The sequence below is a fragment of the Pyxicephalus adspersus genome, chromosome 2 (genome assembly GCF_032062135.1).
Source record: "Pyxicephalus adspersus chromosome 2, UCB_Pads_2.0, whole genome shotgun sequence".
In the NCBI taxonomy this organism is placed as follows: domain Eukaryota; kingdom Metazoa; phylum Chordata; class Amphibia; order Anura; family Pyxicephalidae; genus Pyxicephalus; species Pyxicephalus adspersus.
This window is the reverse complement of record NC_092859.1, coordinates 54,112,937-54,128,890: the sequence shown is the minus strand read 5'-3', so window position 1 is coordinate 54,128,890 and position 15,954 is coordinate 54,112,937. Positions and strand designations below refer to the sequence as shown.

At 37.4% G+C, this 15,954-nt stretch overlaps 1 protein-coding gene across 2 annotated transcripts; it reads right to left on the bottom strand.

The window, feature by feature from the left end:
* Positions 1-3,453: 3,453 nt before the first annotated feature.
* LOC140323595 (heterogeneous nuclear ribonucleoprotein H-like) lies at positions 3,454-13,752 on the bottom strand. 2 transcript variants are annotated; one of them, XM_072400801.1, is made up of 12 exons: positions 13,635-13,752; positions 13,098-13,228; positions 12,842-12,997; positions 11,504-11,647; positions 10,324-10,462; positions 9,669-9,841; positions 9,489-9,560; positions 9,289-9,395; positions 8,331-8,466; positions 7,627-7,710; positions 6,753-6,845; positions 3,454-4,370 (listed from the first exon to the last, which is right to left on the bottom strand). In XM_072400801.1, the coding sequence occupies exons 2-12, from the start codon at positions 13,183-13,185 to the stop codon at positions 4,252-4,254; spliced, it is 1,311 nt and encodes a 436-aa protein (XP_072256902.1). In that variant the 5' UTR covers positions 13,186-13,228; positions 13,635-13,752; the 3' UTR covers positions 3,454-4,251. The 2 variants fall into 2 exon arrangements, with proteins under 2 accessions (XP_072256902.1, XP_072256901.1); XM_072400800.1 differs by having other exon boundaries at positions 9,289-9,398; positions 13,635-13,751.
* Positions 13,753-15,954: the final 2,202 nt, after the last annotated feature.

Here is a 15,954-nt window from a genome sequence, read left to right as displayed (position 1 = left end):
TGCATTAACCCTGCACCCCCTTCACCTAAATTACAAACTTTCTCATGGCAATTGATGTGATCCAGCCCTACCAGAAGTGATTTGCTGCTCTGAGACACTCTTTCCCCTACACTATTATAATCTAGCTGGTAACCTTGGTACCCTAGACTACTTTTAGATGTCCCTCTGTGTAAGACTTCTTCTGTAAACTAGAAAAAAATGGGAATTTATATTCTCTTGGAATCCTCTTTTTGGAACTGATTGAGACCCTGATTTAGTTCAATTTTTGTTTGCCAGTGCCCAGTGCTGGTCACATTAAAGCAGGTTTTAGGTTTAGAAAGTCACAGGTTCAAATATAGGTATAGAATCACTTGCAATATAGGCAAACAATGCTGCTTTAAATGTCTTACATATAAAATCAGACTCATTGCATCAAAACATTGCTTAAGTGTGTGAAAAATATCCAGCAGGGTGCATTTTATGGCATCATCCTACGGTTTTCCACTAAATGTAAAGACGTTAAAGGTGCATCTGAAAACACACACCTAAACAGATATGCAAAACACTAGCTTCATCTACCATGGCAGGGTCGGGGCCACATTACTCAATAATGACTTTGCCTTATCTAGCTAAAATGTGCATAATACTTCAGCTGATTAGCATATTAGGCCCTGTAGAAACTCACAATCAAATGTCAATTATAACATTTAAAATTTGATTACAATTATCCAAGTATGTGATTTCGGAAAACTGGGGCGAACATACCAATAATGTTCCAACTGGAATTATTTGTAAATGTAATTTGTAATACTGCCGAGTTACAAGAGTAAATGGTTTAAGGCAAGGGTGCCCAACCTGCAGCCCACAGAGCCTCCAGACCCAGCCCTCTGCTTGTTGTCTTGCAGGGGATGGAGCATGCATATCTCCTATGTTACTCTAAATAATTGTGCTACCAGAAGAGGGGGAGTGAGTGGGCATGTATACCTAGCAATCACCTGTGGCTATTCCCTACCCACCATGTACTTTGAGATAATCCCAGCAGCAACATGAGCGCTGTGTCCATGTTGCGGTCATTAACCCCATGTAAACCTTCTCCTACACTGAGTGCCAGTGTTGTGTATTTTCAGGGTACACAGGGGACCAGAACTGCTACTAAACCAAATTTCAGCCCCCTAAACATCGCAATTTAGCAGAAACGGGGTCACAAATAGAAAATCCTAATAACAGTCAGGGATATTTTCACATTAAGGGGGGGGGGGGGGGCGGGCTATTTCAAGACCTTGGCCCGCAAATTGAGTTTGCATGTTAGGAACTCCCAGGGGCTAAATCCATGGCAATATTCGTAAGGGTACTGTCATATCGCTCTATGCTGTGGTGCCCCAAATATATAATTTTTTGCTCACAAAACTTCAAGACTATGTTCAGACTAGTGAGGTTGTAGTACGGCTAGCTCTTCCTCAGTACCACTCTCTGCCACCTGGGGTCAAACCTGCAGATGCTGCAGTGTGAGGGACTGAGTGGCTGCTGGGGTGCCTGTTACACATAGCTGACCACTTACCTTCTTTGACCCTCAATTTCTCTGGAACAGAGGAATGTTGGCAACTGAAAATTTAATACCCATCCTATCACGCTACCTAGACACACATAGCTATCGCTTTACTCTCTATGAACCCCAATTTCTTTGTAAGAGAAGGGAAATGTAACTGCAAATTGGGGATTTTTGTAGCTAACTTCCCCTAAAATTTAATCACTACAGTTTATGAAAAAACTATACATATCATACGATGCGATCTGCTGAGTGATTTAAATATTATTTGTATGAGTATTGATGGGATGACTGCTTTGCTCTATTGATATAAAACTCAAAGACACAGTTTTTTGGTTTCTTTTTTTATTATTGGCCCTTGGTCTGACTTATGGCATTCTTTACAGCAGAAAATTGAGCATCCTGGTATACAGTACAAAGTGTCTTGGAAAAGCCAGCTGTTATTACACAGTATATATATATATATATATATATATATCACCATCATATTACACAGTCCTGTACAAAGTCCATAGTCATGGCACTAACTGTCCCTTAAATGAGCTCACAAGCTAATGTCCCTACTTCAGTCATGTTATTACTGTAGTCTAAGGTCAATTTTTGAGGGGAAGCCAATTAACTGCATGTTTTTGCAAAGTAGGAAGAAACCGGAGTACCCAGAGGAAACTCAAGAAGACACAGGGAGAACTTGCAAACTCCATGCAGATAGTGCCCTGGGATCTAGCACTGCAAAGGTAAGAGTACCAACCCTGAGCCACCGTGCTCCCTGTGTAATGAGGTGTATCCTTCCCCTCCTCCTCTTTCTGACCTCTGCTGTTTTCTGCACAGGATATATGGATGTGTAAATTATAACCTCATGCTGATAAATGCAAGTCTTGGATTTATTTAGGACTACTTTTTTGATAAATATATGTAAAAATATGGTTCACTTTATTCACCTCCCTTTAGCGCATGAAGCAGACCCTGATCTGTGAAACGCATCACAACTGCAAATTAGCATTGTTGGAATCTGTTCCAGAGTTAAACAATTGTGTATGTATGTAGTGAAAGGGTTGCAATCCATAAAATGTATATTGAAAAGTCTTTTTAACTTGTTTTGTATGAAATGTTTACATGTTTTAATCAAGTAATGAGATAAAAATTACTACATTTTCAAAAGCAATGTACTAATGAGTATCTATGCAATACCACAAAAAGCCCCAAAACAATTCTGTAAACTCCTTTTTTCTTTTGACATGTCTGGTCACTTACTTTCTGTGAACCCTATTATCGCAGTGATGGGGAGATGTAGGGTCCTGAAGATGTAGCAGTAAGAACATGTACCCTTTGGCTACTTCCATTTCCCTGAAAGTATCCACTGCAGAGATTTTGGGGTACAAAGAAGGTTAGTGGACCCCTATAACAGAACACAATGTATGGTGTAGTATCTGGTATGGTGAGCAACATATAACCGGCCAGAACTGTATGATACTTTAGTTTTGTATCTCATCATTAATAAAATGAGCATCAAATGGGGCATGCAGAAATTCTTGATTTGTCAATTCCTTCATTTGGTACAGGTACATTATGGTAACTAGAAACATTTCAATGTAATTTCATTTTAAATTAAAATAGTTTTAAACATACATTTTTAATGTTTGATGGTATTGTGGCCCACAACTTTTATCTCAATGTCAACAGCAGCCCCTGGGTGAGGTTGGGCACTACTGGTTTAAAGGAAGGGCAGTTAAACTGCTAATTGGGAAAAGTAGTGACAAGGGCCTGTAGGAACAGCATAATATTTTTTGCTCAAATATCTACTGAGGCATTTGAATTTCCTTAACATGTGTTTTCAAAGTATTCCCATAGGCTTGTATGTGTATACAAGACATCTGAGGTCAAGAAAAGCCCCAAAAAGACAAAAGATGAATTGAGCACACAAACATATGAAAATGTTAAAACCAAATAAATTTACTTTCACGTAAATGTTACAATACACACTCAAAATATGTACTCTCACATTTTATAGTAAATATAGTTTCTTTAATTAAAAAAAAAAAGTTAGGCATGGTGCAAAGAATTAAGTTTGGTTTTGCAAAATTTATTGGGCAACTTTGAGCCACAAATATTACAAGCTAAAATGAAAAACAAAAAAACCAAAAAACAAACTTTTGTAATGGGAATCAAAGTTGGATTAAAATACAAAGAATGAAAAAGGTATGTTTACATTACAAAGCATTGCAAAAAACAAATTGTAACACAGCTACTTTGTTTTTCTTTATAAGTGTCCTACAAAAGCCAAACAGAGATTTGCCTGTTTAGTAGTTGTAAATAAACATCTGACATTTAGAATACTGAAATTTTAAAAGGGCATCTGTACAATAATGTAATCCAAGACTAACTGTCCAACACCCACCCCCAAGTTACCTAGACCTTTGTGTAGTTCTTCCAGACTTTGTACAGCATCACTGAACGGCATGGCTTTTTTTTTGCACAGTTCCATGTATAAAAAAAAATTGAAAATTTGCTTTTTCATTAGAACCTATGAAAAATGTAACCACGTGCACTGTCCTAGGTTGCACATGGGTTTCAGTACAAAAGAATATAGGTAGCAAGGAAAAGCCAAAAGGAAGGTAAAGTACAGTTACCCTTTCAATTAAAAAAAAAAAAACAAAAAAAAATCCATCAGCTCAGTCCCAAAGTAAGACAAAAAAAAAATAAAAAAAATAAAGCAAAAATTCCCCAATTTACATTCCCCATGCAGCACTCATGCTCATGTTGCTAGACATTCCAGCCATTCCATTTACACCCATTGACCCTTGTCTCCCACTGCCATAGTAACTGTTGTTCAGTCCACTCTGGTTACCTAAAAAAAAAAAAAAAAATTAAATTAGTAAATTTTAAATTGTTTGAAAAAAATGTTTGTATTGGTTTAAAAAAAATGATTCAGCTATAGTGATACAGGCTGACCTGAAAATCCCAATGCCCCTATAGCAGCCCAACTACAGAGTTGCTTATTAACCAAAAGGAAAGAGGGGGGAAAAAAAAAAAAAAAAAAATTGGTTTGTGGTTTCTAGCAATTTAGTTTCTGCCAACCACCAAATATAGTGGCAAAAAGAATAGTTTTTTATTGGCAGGTATATTTAACAATTGTTAGACCATTACATTGGGCAGTAAAGTGAAGCCACGTTTAGGCGAGTGACATATTTCAAAAATACTAGACAAAGTCTTCCCAAAGAAAGCAGTTATTCGATTTAGAACAAAGTGAAAAATTGGTCTCGGGTCCCGACAAGTTTGGCTTTATGGGCTTGCTCAAATTCAAAGCAGATGGTGATTAACTATATATAATAGAAAATACAGAAATTTTATTCGATTCTCATACTGAGCAGTTCTTTTCTGTCCAGATTTTGGAGCTAACTTCCCCTAAAAGCGGTACATTGTTACAGTAAAAAATTTGTACGAGTATAATGAACTTTAAACAAAATTATATATAAAAATAATAAATGTTAAAAAAATAAATTTAGTAATCATGGAAATGATTGTGTTTCAAGTTATACTGTAAAATAAGTTTTCATGAAAGAAGAAGATGTACTGCTTTTGGACATAAAATTCAGTGTATTGCATTCAATACAGGTATTTTCTATTAAATGCAATACAAAATAATTTGAAATTCCCGCCTCGCCCCCAGCAGCGGCTGTACGCACTGAGGCCACCGGAACGCCAGTGCACTCGCCAGGGGACAGATCGAGGAAGAGGACGTGACCAGAGGATGGCAGGACCCTGGAGGACGCTGATGGGACCACGTAAGTGTTTGTATTTTACTTTTTTTTTTTTTAAACTACCCTGAGTGTGACTTGGGGTTACCGCTTTCAGCATTTATTTTTATTCTTTTACACTTGGTTTAAAACTTCTGATTTAAATCCATTATATACACACACTTCATTTCAATTTTTAGACCATCTTTATTTCCAGCAGAAACACTGCCCCTCTTTCATTTTGAATAATCTTACCAATAGAAAAATGATATTTTTACATGTCCCCCCCTCCTAATATGCTGGGCCTTCCTTCCCACTTAGTGTTATGTGAGAATAGAAAGTTTTCTTACTTTGATAACCTAAATAACTTCTGACATTTCGGACTGCATCTAATTGATGACTAGATGATTTTTCCCTCAAACTTAAAACATAAGCTAGTTGTTTGATGGCTCTCATTATCCCCTGAAAGAGCCCACGCATCAAGACCCGAGACCAATTTTTCACTTTTGTGTTCTAAAATCAAACTAATGCTTTCTTTAGGAAGACTATCCAGGAATTAAAATATGACCATTTTTGCAAAAAGGGTCACTACTATAAATGTTTAATCACCCACCTATGTATTGAGTTGGCTAATCACTTTACTACTCAATGTAATGGTCTAACAATTATTAAATATACCTGCCACTAAAAAGCACTATTAAGCACCGATAGCTTAATCCTTGCTCCTTTCACGCTTAAGCAGTGGTCCTGCATTGTACTTGGAGACACACCTCAGGATCTTTTGTGATCAGAAGACCACCAAGAGACTGAACCCGTGTAGTGCAGGATGGGATAGACACTCCATGGTTACCTGGCCCAGCACACCAGGAGCCTAAATTCACACAACTCAAAGTAATCCCACAAAGGATGAAATTACAATTTGAAAGAGGACCCCAAATAAAATAAAAGTGGTTCTTTGCAAAACCAGAAGGCAGTGTGCCATACTCCACTGGCTTAACTAAATAGGTGCCTATACAGTGCAGGGAAACAAGCACTTTAGCATTAAAACCTTTCAAACATACATTGGAACTGGCCTTCACTCACCTGGCCCCATTTCATTGGTTGTTGAATTATCCACAACCATGTCAATACACATAAGCTTACTTCATACCAAAATAAATGGATGAAAAAACTAGGGTTTAGCTCAGGCATCGATGGCTGGACAGCATCTAGTCAGCTATAAACCATTCTACAAAAATCCTTGCTCTACAAAATGTACGAAGCACACCTACAATGGTACACACACACACACACACACACACACACGTCTATCTAAAAGATTCAACTGCTTTATAGGTGACACCATAACACATTAAGTGTATTCAAACCCCAATGGGAAGCCTTATAACAGTCTATACAAAATGTAACCAGAAGCCAAGCGCTGATGACCCATCATGCATACGAGACTATTGACTCATAACGACATGTCTGCCCATAAAATTAGTAGTATTTACCATAGCCACTTATGCCAGCTTGATTTCCATATCCTGCACCATAGCTTCCACTCAGTGCCTGGGATCCTGGGCTGCCATAATTTGACTGTGTACCTGTTTTTCCAAAAAAAAAAAAAAAAAAAAATTACAGTTTAAAAGATACAGTTTTCAGCAAAGTGTGAAACAGGGACATGGACTCACAGTTTAAAAGCTAAAGGTTTCTTTTAAAAACAGATGTCACTACACTGTGAAGTTTCTAGCATGGATGATGGGTTGGCACCTAACCTTTCCTCTATACTCCTGGTCATAAATAAAACCAGGAAAAGCATAGTAACATTAGTACCTCCTCCTGGATGAACCCTGCATAAAAAAAAAAGAAAAATTCCCCAGGAAGCTGCATGGACCAGATCTTCTAATTCTGCCCATAACAGCACCCTGGATAAAAAAAAGTTTTAACATATGCAACACACTATGTGCCTGTCCCAGGGCGTTGGCATCTACTTTCTCTACCTGGAGATACTCTTTGGCCATCTTGCTTGGCCAGGCTGAACTACCTCTGGAGTAGTTCATTCATTACCAACATGCCCAGAGAAAATATTGCTGGGTATCCTGGCAACCAAAACTGAGCAACTTTTGTTGAGAGATAACCCAGAGCGATAAAGCAGGTAAAGAGGGATTTTTGTAGAAGGGACATCCCCTGCCCCTTTCTGTAAGAATGGCCTGTCTGACCAGAATTTTAAATGGAACTTTAGCTCTGAAAGGGGTAGCGTAAAAGAAACATATAAATAATGTACATGTTTAATGACTGAAGGCGTGGGGGGGGGGGGTTAACCAGCTCATTTTAAAAACATATTTCAGCTCTATTAGTCTGGTTTAACATTTTTCTGACACATACCAAGTCCTCCCATTATCTGTCCACCATATGCACCACCAGATCCACCAGCCGTTGAGTTCAGGAACAATTCAACATATCTGTGTTCTAAGAGGGGGGAAACAAAATCTGAGTAAACAAAGTATCCTAGGTAGATTTGATATATAGGTCATATAGACTGCTAAAGTTGCACTCAATACACAACCAAGGTCCCACAGTCTTCACAAATAGCAATTATTACAACCCCATGTGAAAACCTAATGTTACAGAAAACCAATAAAGAAAGCAATAGGGAAGCCATCATTACTAGCTTTTTTAAAATGCCGGTTGTATTTTCACCCTGAATTTTTTTTAATTCCCACCTCATGGGAATACAATTGTTTGCAATAAAAAAAAATCTGACCAAAAAAGGTAGTCTGTAAACTGTATAGCTTCACAAAAGACTTCTAACCTTTCAGTATGAAAAGTATGATAAAACTAAGGTATGAGGGAATAGTAGGGAAACTCTAGGTGGGTCAAACATTCCTAGGTCTCTCATCAAAATTCAAAAATCAAGATTTAATGTTTTTTGTTTTTAGAACATGTGTTAATATCTTACAGTTTAGATAATTACAAGGTTACAAGATTGTTTTATTTAAAGCCAATATTTAATATCTAGGTGTGATGGTTCATTTAGGTTCTACAAACAAACATTCTATAAAATACAGCTGGAAATTGAGGTTACTCACGCATATTAGCTTTGTCTTTAGACATGGCTGCCACTGCATCCTCATGTGTAGCAAATTCAACATCTGCTTCTCCGGTTACTCTGCCATCTGCCCCAATCTCAATGTGAACCCTCACTGGGTTTAAAGGAGAGAAGAACTAAAAACAGAAAAATACATTACAGTTGGGGTTTTTTTTTTACCCTTAGGTTCTTTTCATTTAAGACATGCTTTTCAAGCGTAAATGTTCATGTATACTAACGGTTGATTTTTATTTATTTTTTTTAAATATTACAAGCAAACTAGTGATAAAAAAAATGGAGACCTGCTGACCTTACACAGTTCTTAAAGATTTTGGAGGACTACAGAAACCACCTTCTATGTTAAAGATAGGAGAAAAGTAGTGTTCTGTGGTCCTAACATAATGGCTTTAGACTTCAGTTCTTAAAGTCTTTCATTGAGATTTCCAAGTCTAAAAATAAAGCAGGAAGCAATGAAAGATCTAGTAAATATTTTTTTTTTTTTTTTTTTTAAACAAAGAATTTCAATACAGACAACAGTTTCTAAAATGTCTGATCAAAAGTTATACCCTAAACATACATTTAGTTTATGCAAATTAAAACACACTTAAATCAGTTTGAATGGCAATTCCGGGATGTGGTCATATCAAATTTCTTTTACTAGAAATTAACTTTCAAGTCTATTTACAGTGACAGGATGAACATGCGCTGTACACAGCACAGTTCTATGAAGAGGTGAAAAGATAAACGATCACCTTTACTGTAAAGTGCAGCACTAAACCCTAGTTGGTGTCAGGAGGACCGCTATACACACACATACACACATACACACACACAATAACTGTTTGCCTTGAGCAGCAAACAACTAGTTTGTGTATGTAGAGGATATATCCAAAGCAAAAAGTTCAATAGGCTTCTAGTAACAGTAATCTGAACTTTAAACAAAATTGTTCTGTACTTACAGTATATATGTCTGTCTCTGTTGCTCTGTAGGGAAGACCTCTCATGTGCACACAGTGACCTGTCGTACTTTGAAAATTAGAACCATCTCCATATCTATGATCGGACACTGCTAAAGAAAAAAAGTTAAAAAACAAAATTAAAAAAATTAAGGGACTTAAGGGGGAAGTGCCATGTACAAGAATGCAACCTACTGACATACCTCTTCCGAATCTTTGTTCTGCTCCAAAACCATATTCATTATATCCATTGTACTCCTCATATCCACCATAACCTACAAGAAAGTTAACACTTGTCAAAAATAAAATAAAAAAAAAACCAAAAATAACCCCCCCCCCCCAAAAAAACAAAAACACACACACACACACACACACTACTATACCTCCTCCATAGGCACCGCGTCTCATGCGATCAAATCCTCTCCCCAACGCACTGTAACCTCTCCCAACACCCGGTCTGTCATAAGGTCCTGGGCGCTGCATGCCAAAGAGCTTCCTTGGAGGATCATAGTGTGTACGAACCTCTGCTCTGCTGCTCTTAAAGATCTCAATGTACCTAAAGGGAATTGGGGCAGGGAGATGATAATTATTAGCATACACAAACATTTTTTTTTTTTTTACTACATTTATTGCTCTTCGTAAAATTTATAGAAATGCATCAATATGTTTTTAAAACCAGTAATCTTTATAGTATATATCACATGAATTGTGTTTTTAAATGGTATGATTGAATTAAGTATGTATAGCACAAGGCTTTTCTTTTTGTTAAAAAAAGTCAACAATTACGGGTGCAAATAGATAAACCCATTGTGACAAGTTTTACACCATAAACATTAAAATAAATATATTAAAAAAAGAAAAAAGAAAGAATGTATCACATTTTCTTATGGCAACACTAACAAATTTACTTCAAAGCACATATCTTAAGTCAAGATGAATTCATTTTTTTTACATGTTCTTTCATTTACATTAGATTAAGTTGATGCTCCTTATAAAACTATACCATAAGAAAAGTGACAACCAACCATCCATCCCCACCTGTGCCCTATTCTCTCCTTGTGTTTCTTTAGAGCCTTTTCTGCTATTTCCTGTGAAGCAAACTGCACGAAGGCCTCCCCCGTACTCCTCCCCTGGAAGTCCACCGGCAATGTTATCCCATTTGGCACGATTTCCAACCCTTCAACCCAAGGACAAATAACCCCAGTGGGGGGGTAAACATTAAAATTTTACAAACCCATACAGACATTCTTATAACACCAGTACATTCAGGGCATCAAAACATTTACAAAAAGAAATACAATACCGTTTTTAGTTACTCTTTTTTTAATATTTTTCAGATTTATATCATTTGAATGTTTACTTTGTTCTCTCTATTTACCAAAATAAACCTCATAGAAAATGCAAGGGCGATAAAAAGTTTGGAGACAAAATAAAAAAAAAAAAGTGGTGTAACAAATAACAGCTATATGTGCTTATTAGCCAAACTTATCATTCAAATAAATTCTCCACCACCAGTGCAGAGTGCTTGGTTAATACTTGCCTTGTTCTCGGTCTAAATATTGGTCACATTCATTCCTGTTGGCAAGCTTTATTTTAATGTCATGTGGAATGTGAAATATGGCTCTCACCCACAGGAATGAAAGGAGCTGCACTCCAAGAGGAGCCAGCAGAATATTTTTGGGTAGCAATGGAGATTGTTGGAATGAGAAGGAAAATATGCATTTAACTCTGGAAAGAAATTAAAAAGGACAAACTCAAAATTGCAGCACTGGGGATTATCCAACACTGTTTACAAAAACAATGAAATTCTGTTTGGGTCAACAAATATACATAAAGACTGGAAAAAAGTGTCATTTGGCACACTGTCATGAGGGTTCTTCTACAAAAACTAATAAACATTTTTCTTGAGAATTTAGACAGAGTGTGAAAGAAAATTTTCCTTTTTTCCTGCTCCTAAAAAAAAAAAAAAAAAAAAAAAAAAAAAAAAAAAAAGAAGAAAAGAAAACACGGCACAATAACTCACACCAAAAACTCCAAATCCATCTTAGTAAGGATTTCAGCATATGAATGTTAAGAATAAACTAATGCCGGCCACACACTACACAAAAAAAGTTAATAAGAAATTTATTATGTGAGGCCAGAGGAACATCCCTAGATTTAATGATTCATATTTACTTGAACAGGAAAAAAGAAGCAGACTATTAAGCACAGAACATACCTGAGAAGAACTGAACAATTTCTTCTTTGCTGCAGCCAAATGGGAGGCCTCTTAAACGTACAAAGCCATCATTAGCCGTGTCTGGACTGTTAGGACCAGTATGCTTTAGAACCCAATCCATTTCAACATTATTGGACTTGAAAACTGTAAATATACACAAATAAGATCATGATTATATGTATAGACACCCACAATAGTAAAATGATCATTGATGATAGTCATAACAGGAGCCTATTAGTAAGCACAATAGCCTTAGAAAAAGCCTGAGAACACACACTGCAACACTGACAGCTCAGTGCAGAACATTAGGGACACACTAGATTACTAGTAGAATTAAACATCTTGTACATGCATTGCTAAAAGGACAAAAAAAGAACGAGAAGCACATTTTGAAAAACTACACTTTAAATTTCAGCACTGGCGTCCATGTATGTCTTCCTTGCAGTAAGAGATTACACTACCCATTTGGCTCAATAGAGAAATAATGCTCATCGCCTTGTATCAGCTCCTCTAAAGCCACTGTACTGACCAGCCATTAAACACAAAGCAAAGAGCTGGGAATAAGTTGTGTATTTGTTGTGTCCTGGCTACCAACCAGAAACAAGAGGCAGTCGGACATACACGATAAGGTCATCTGCAAATCAAGATGGAGGAACCTGGAATCCATCTTAGTAGCCGTTTTAAAGGTCTACAAACAACAGGGGAACATTTAATGTACAGATTATATTTTTGTGTCTAATGAACTGGAAGTGTGTTGTTTTAGGTAAGGGGGCATGCTGTGGAACCTTGAGACCTTGACGTGTTAGAATCTCTGGCCAGGACATCTGAATGAAATTTTTATGTCCCGTGTTTGCACGTCACCTTCCATATTACAAAAACATTGAACTTAGATGATGATAATAACAATGCATAACTATGGTAAGGACATTGGACTGTGAGCTCCTCTAAGAGAAATGCCCCTTGTAATTTTAAGCACTGCAGCAAGTGTGAGTGCTGCATAAATCATCACTGGGCCTCAGCGTCTCAATACTGCAGATTACAGATGGGGGTGTGTTCTGAAAACATCAAATATCATGCTGAGCATTTATAAGTAAAACAATCCAATAAAAGAAATAGGGGCCTGAAAGAGCAAGGCTGAGGGGGAGAAGGATCAGGTCAGGTGGGCTCTGACTTGATGCAGCTTCTAAGTGCACACAGCTCTAATGTAATTCATGGACAAAGCAGTATTGATGTCTTTTATATCTATAGAGGTCACATAAAATATAACGCTCTCAATGGTCGCCATACATTATTCAATAATATAGTACTGGCCTAAATGTTAACAAATACAGTACTCACCTTCCACATATCTATGGCCCATGGTTTCTCTGTCTTTTTTCAAAGCTAGGTTAAGATCATCCTCGGTTTCAAACTCCACAAATGCTTCTCCACTTGGCCTTCCTTCTCTGGTATAGATGAAGTGAATGCCATGTGCACCATTAAGGATTTTCGATTCTGAAAGAGCACACAGGAAGTAAGTCAGGGCCAATTAAGAATGTGAAAATATATTCTATTATAAAAATATGGCGCGCACACGCTAATGTTAGTCATTTACCTGCAAAAAAGCTTTCAATTTCATCAGCGGAGCAGGACCACGGAAGACCCCGAACCTTCACAACGTACCCTTCCCCACCTTCGGACATTTTCTCTCCTCGCGGATAGCCGAGACTGCAGGATGCCACGTGACTAAAGATCAGAACAGCGTCACAAAGACAAAATGGCGGCCGCTCCTCCATTACCCAAACACACCGCTAACAAAACAAAGCCACCGGAACAACCCAGCAAACCTTACAGTGGCCTATTACAACATAACCATAAAACTGAAGTCACGATGTACCTATACACGCTAAAAACAGCATAGCAAGGGAAAAAAATCTACGTATAGAAAACCTATCATATATCACATTGCTTTTTTTCCTACATCAAACAAGGAAACAAAGGTAGGCGCCGGCAAGCCATTCGGAAGTTCCATGTACTTTACAGAAAATTAAAAATAGTGAGTCACGTAGACTATTAAATAACCACCTAAGCCCAACAATATTATAGTAAACCACATAATAACCGCGTACCATCAAATAGCAGTCAATCTTACCTACTGATACGTACAGCTACCACCGCTTACTGAGAAAGACGATCTGTGTGCGAGTGATACTAGAAACTCTGCACATGCGTATAGTGACCGAACCCCGCCTCTTGCACATGACGTCATGGGCGTGGTTTGGCGCTTTGTGAAACCGTCGTCTGATTGTGTGCATAGCTTTGTTACTTACCCTAAGTTTGCCTTGTGGCTAATCAGCATCAACTGTGGCTATCATTGTATGTCTGGAAACAAAGTACCCCATTCATGTTTTAGAACTGAATTAAAATATAGGGATACAATAAAGCAGTTTTCCTTTTTCGTTTAAGATAAAATAGTAAAAATAGAATTAAATTTCAAAATTGTCACATAACAAAAGCCTAACTGCCTGATTGCAATGATTTGTAAAATGTACACTGCAGATACTAAAATGCAGCCATTGGCCCTGTAAATCTATCTGTCCATCACTGACATGTCCCCCTCAGACCACCAAACATCTTGTACATGCTCCTATCATCTCTTGTCTGGACTACTGTAACATCCTCCTCCCTGGTATTCCACTAAGTTAAGAGAAAAAGAGGTTTTTGTTGGCAAATTGCAACTATTGATAAAACATAAGGCCTGATTTAATAAAGCTCTCCAAGGCTAGAGAGGATACACTTTCATCGGTGAACCTGGATGTTCCAGAAAATCTGGAATGGATTTCTTAAAAGTAAATTGCTATTTGCTAGCAAATGTTTTCAATCCTAGACCAGATCCATTACAGGTTTTTAGGGTCACCCAGGTTCCCTAGTGAAAGTGTATCCTCTCCAGTCTTGGAGAGCTTTTATAAATCAGGCCCATAAAGTTTATTTATACACAAAATATATTTAAGAACATATTACACGTTCATGATGAGCTTATTTTTTTTACAAAGTTCCAGTTGCACATAAAATATCAAATTACCAAGTTTCTTCCACCCGACGCTTTACGCCTATCTGGCTTCCTAAGGGGATACAGAGAATTGTGCAACAACTACAAAAATCAAAGAACAGCATTCTTAATTCTTGGTATATGAAAAAAGCAGCTTTCATAGACAAAAGGAACATCTCATTTCAAAAGTTATGACATGGGACTATAGAAGTAACAATTATAATTCAAAATAGACAAATAATAATATAGTCAATAATAGACAAAGTCAAATCTGTTTGTACCATATAAGCTTATAAAGCATACTCATATAAAGACCATAGTGATAATTGATTTTAGCATGTAAAAATATGTCTTTAAGTAGTGTCATCTTAAGATTACTGTATATATATATACATATATATATATATATATATATATATATTGTAAAAATAATAGTTGGAGTGACTTACAGTATCAGCCCACAATGGTTCAGATTGGTGATACCAGGGTAGTTAAACGAAAATCAATTGGAAGACTTAGCTCCTGATTGCACTGACAAAGGTCTGATAGAAGTGAAAGGGTATAAATATGAAAACAAAAAAAACTATAATTGGTCCTATTATATAAATAATAGGATTTATATTTGGTCTAATCAGAAGACTACTTGATAGGGTAGTCTAGAGATGCTGGGTCTCTTTGTAGTTCTCTTCATTGGCTTCCATTTCACCTTATAATCAAATTCAGGCTCCTGTGCTTTGCCTTCAAATCCCTCCACAGCTCCTGTCCTACTTACATTTCTGACCTGATAAAAAAAAAATTACACTCCTACCTGCTCTCTTCATTCCTCAAATGACCTACTAATGACTTCACTCATAACCTCATCACATGCACTCCTCCAAGACTTTTCTAGAGCTACTCCTACTCTATGAAATGGTCTTCCAAGTCCTATTAGGCTTGCTTCTACTTTCTGCTCCTTTAAAAGAGCACTCAGAACCCATCTTTTCAAACTTGCCTACCCGTCTTCTTTTGTTTCTTAAAACCCTACTTCCCATCACTCCATATCTCCCTTCCTATTTTGTGATAGTTCCCCCACCTCTTAGGTTGTAAGCTCTTCGGAGCATGGTCCTCTCCTCCTGTGTCACTGTCTAATTTCAGGCCAGCAGATGACTGCAGCAATTTTCCCAACTGCTCCCATTAAACTGAATTTGAACACTGACTTTGTGCAGGCGGGTACAGATTGTAGCAGCAGTTACTTTATGCAACAGGTTGCTTTTGGCTGCCCTAGGCCAGCTGTTTCCATTTATTTTAGTCCAGGCATAGGCAAACTATGGCCCAGTAGGGATATTTCTCCGGCCCTTTGGGTGGTCCGCAGCTCTGGCGACAGGAGAAGGACCCTGCTGGGGGGGGTGCAAGAGCCACAGAACACATCTCTCAGGTCTGAACA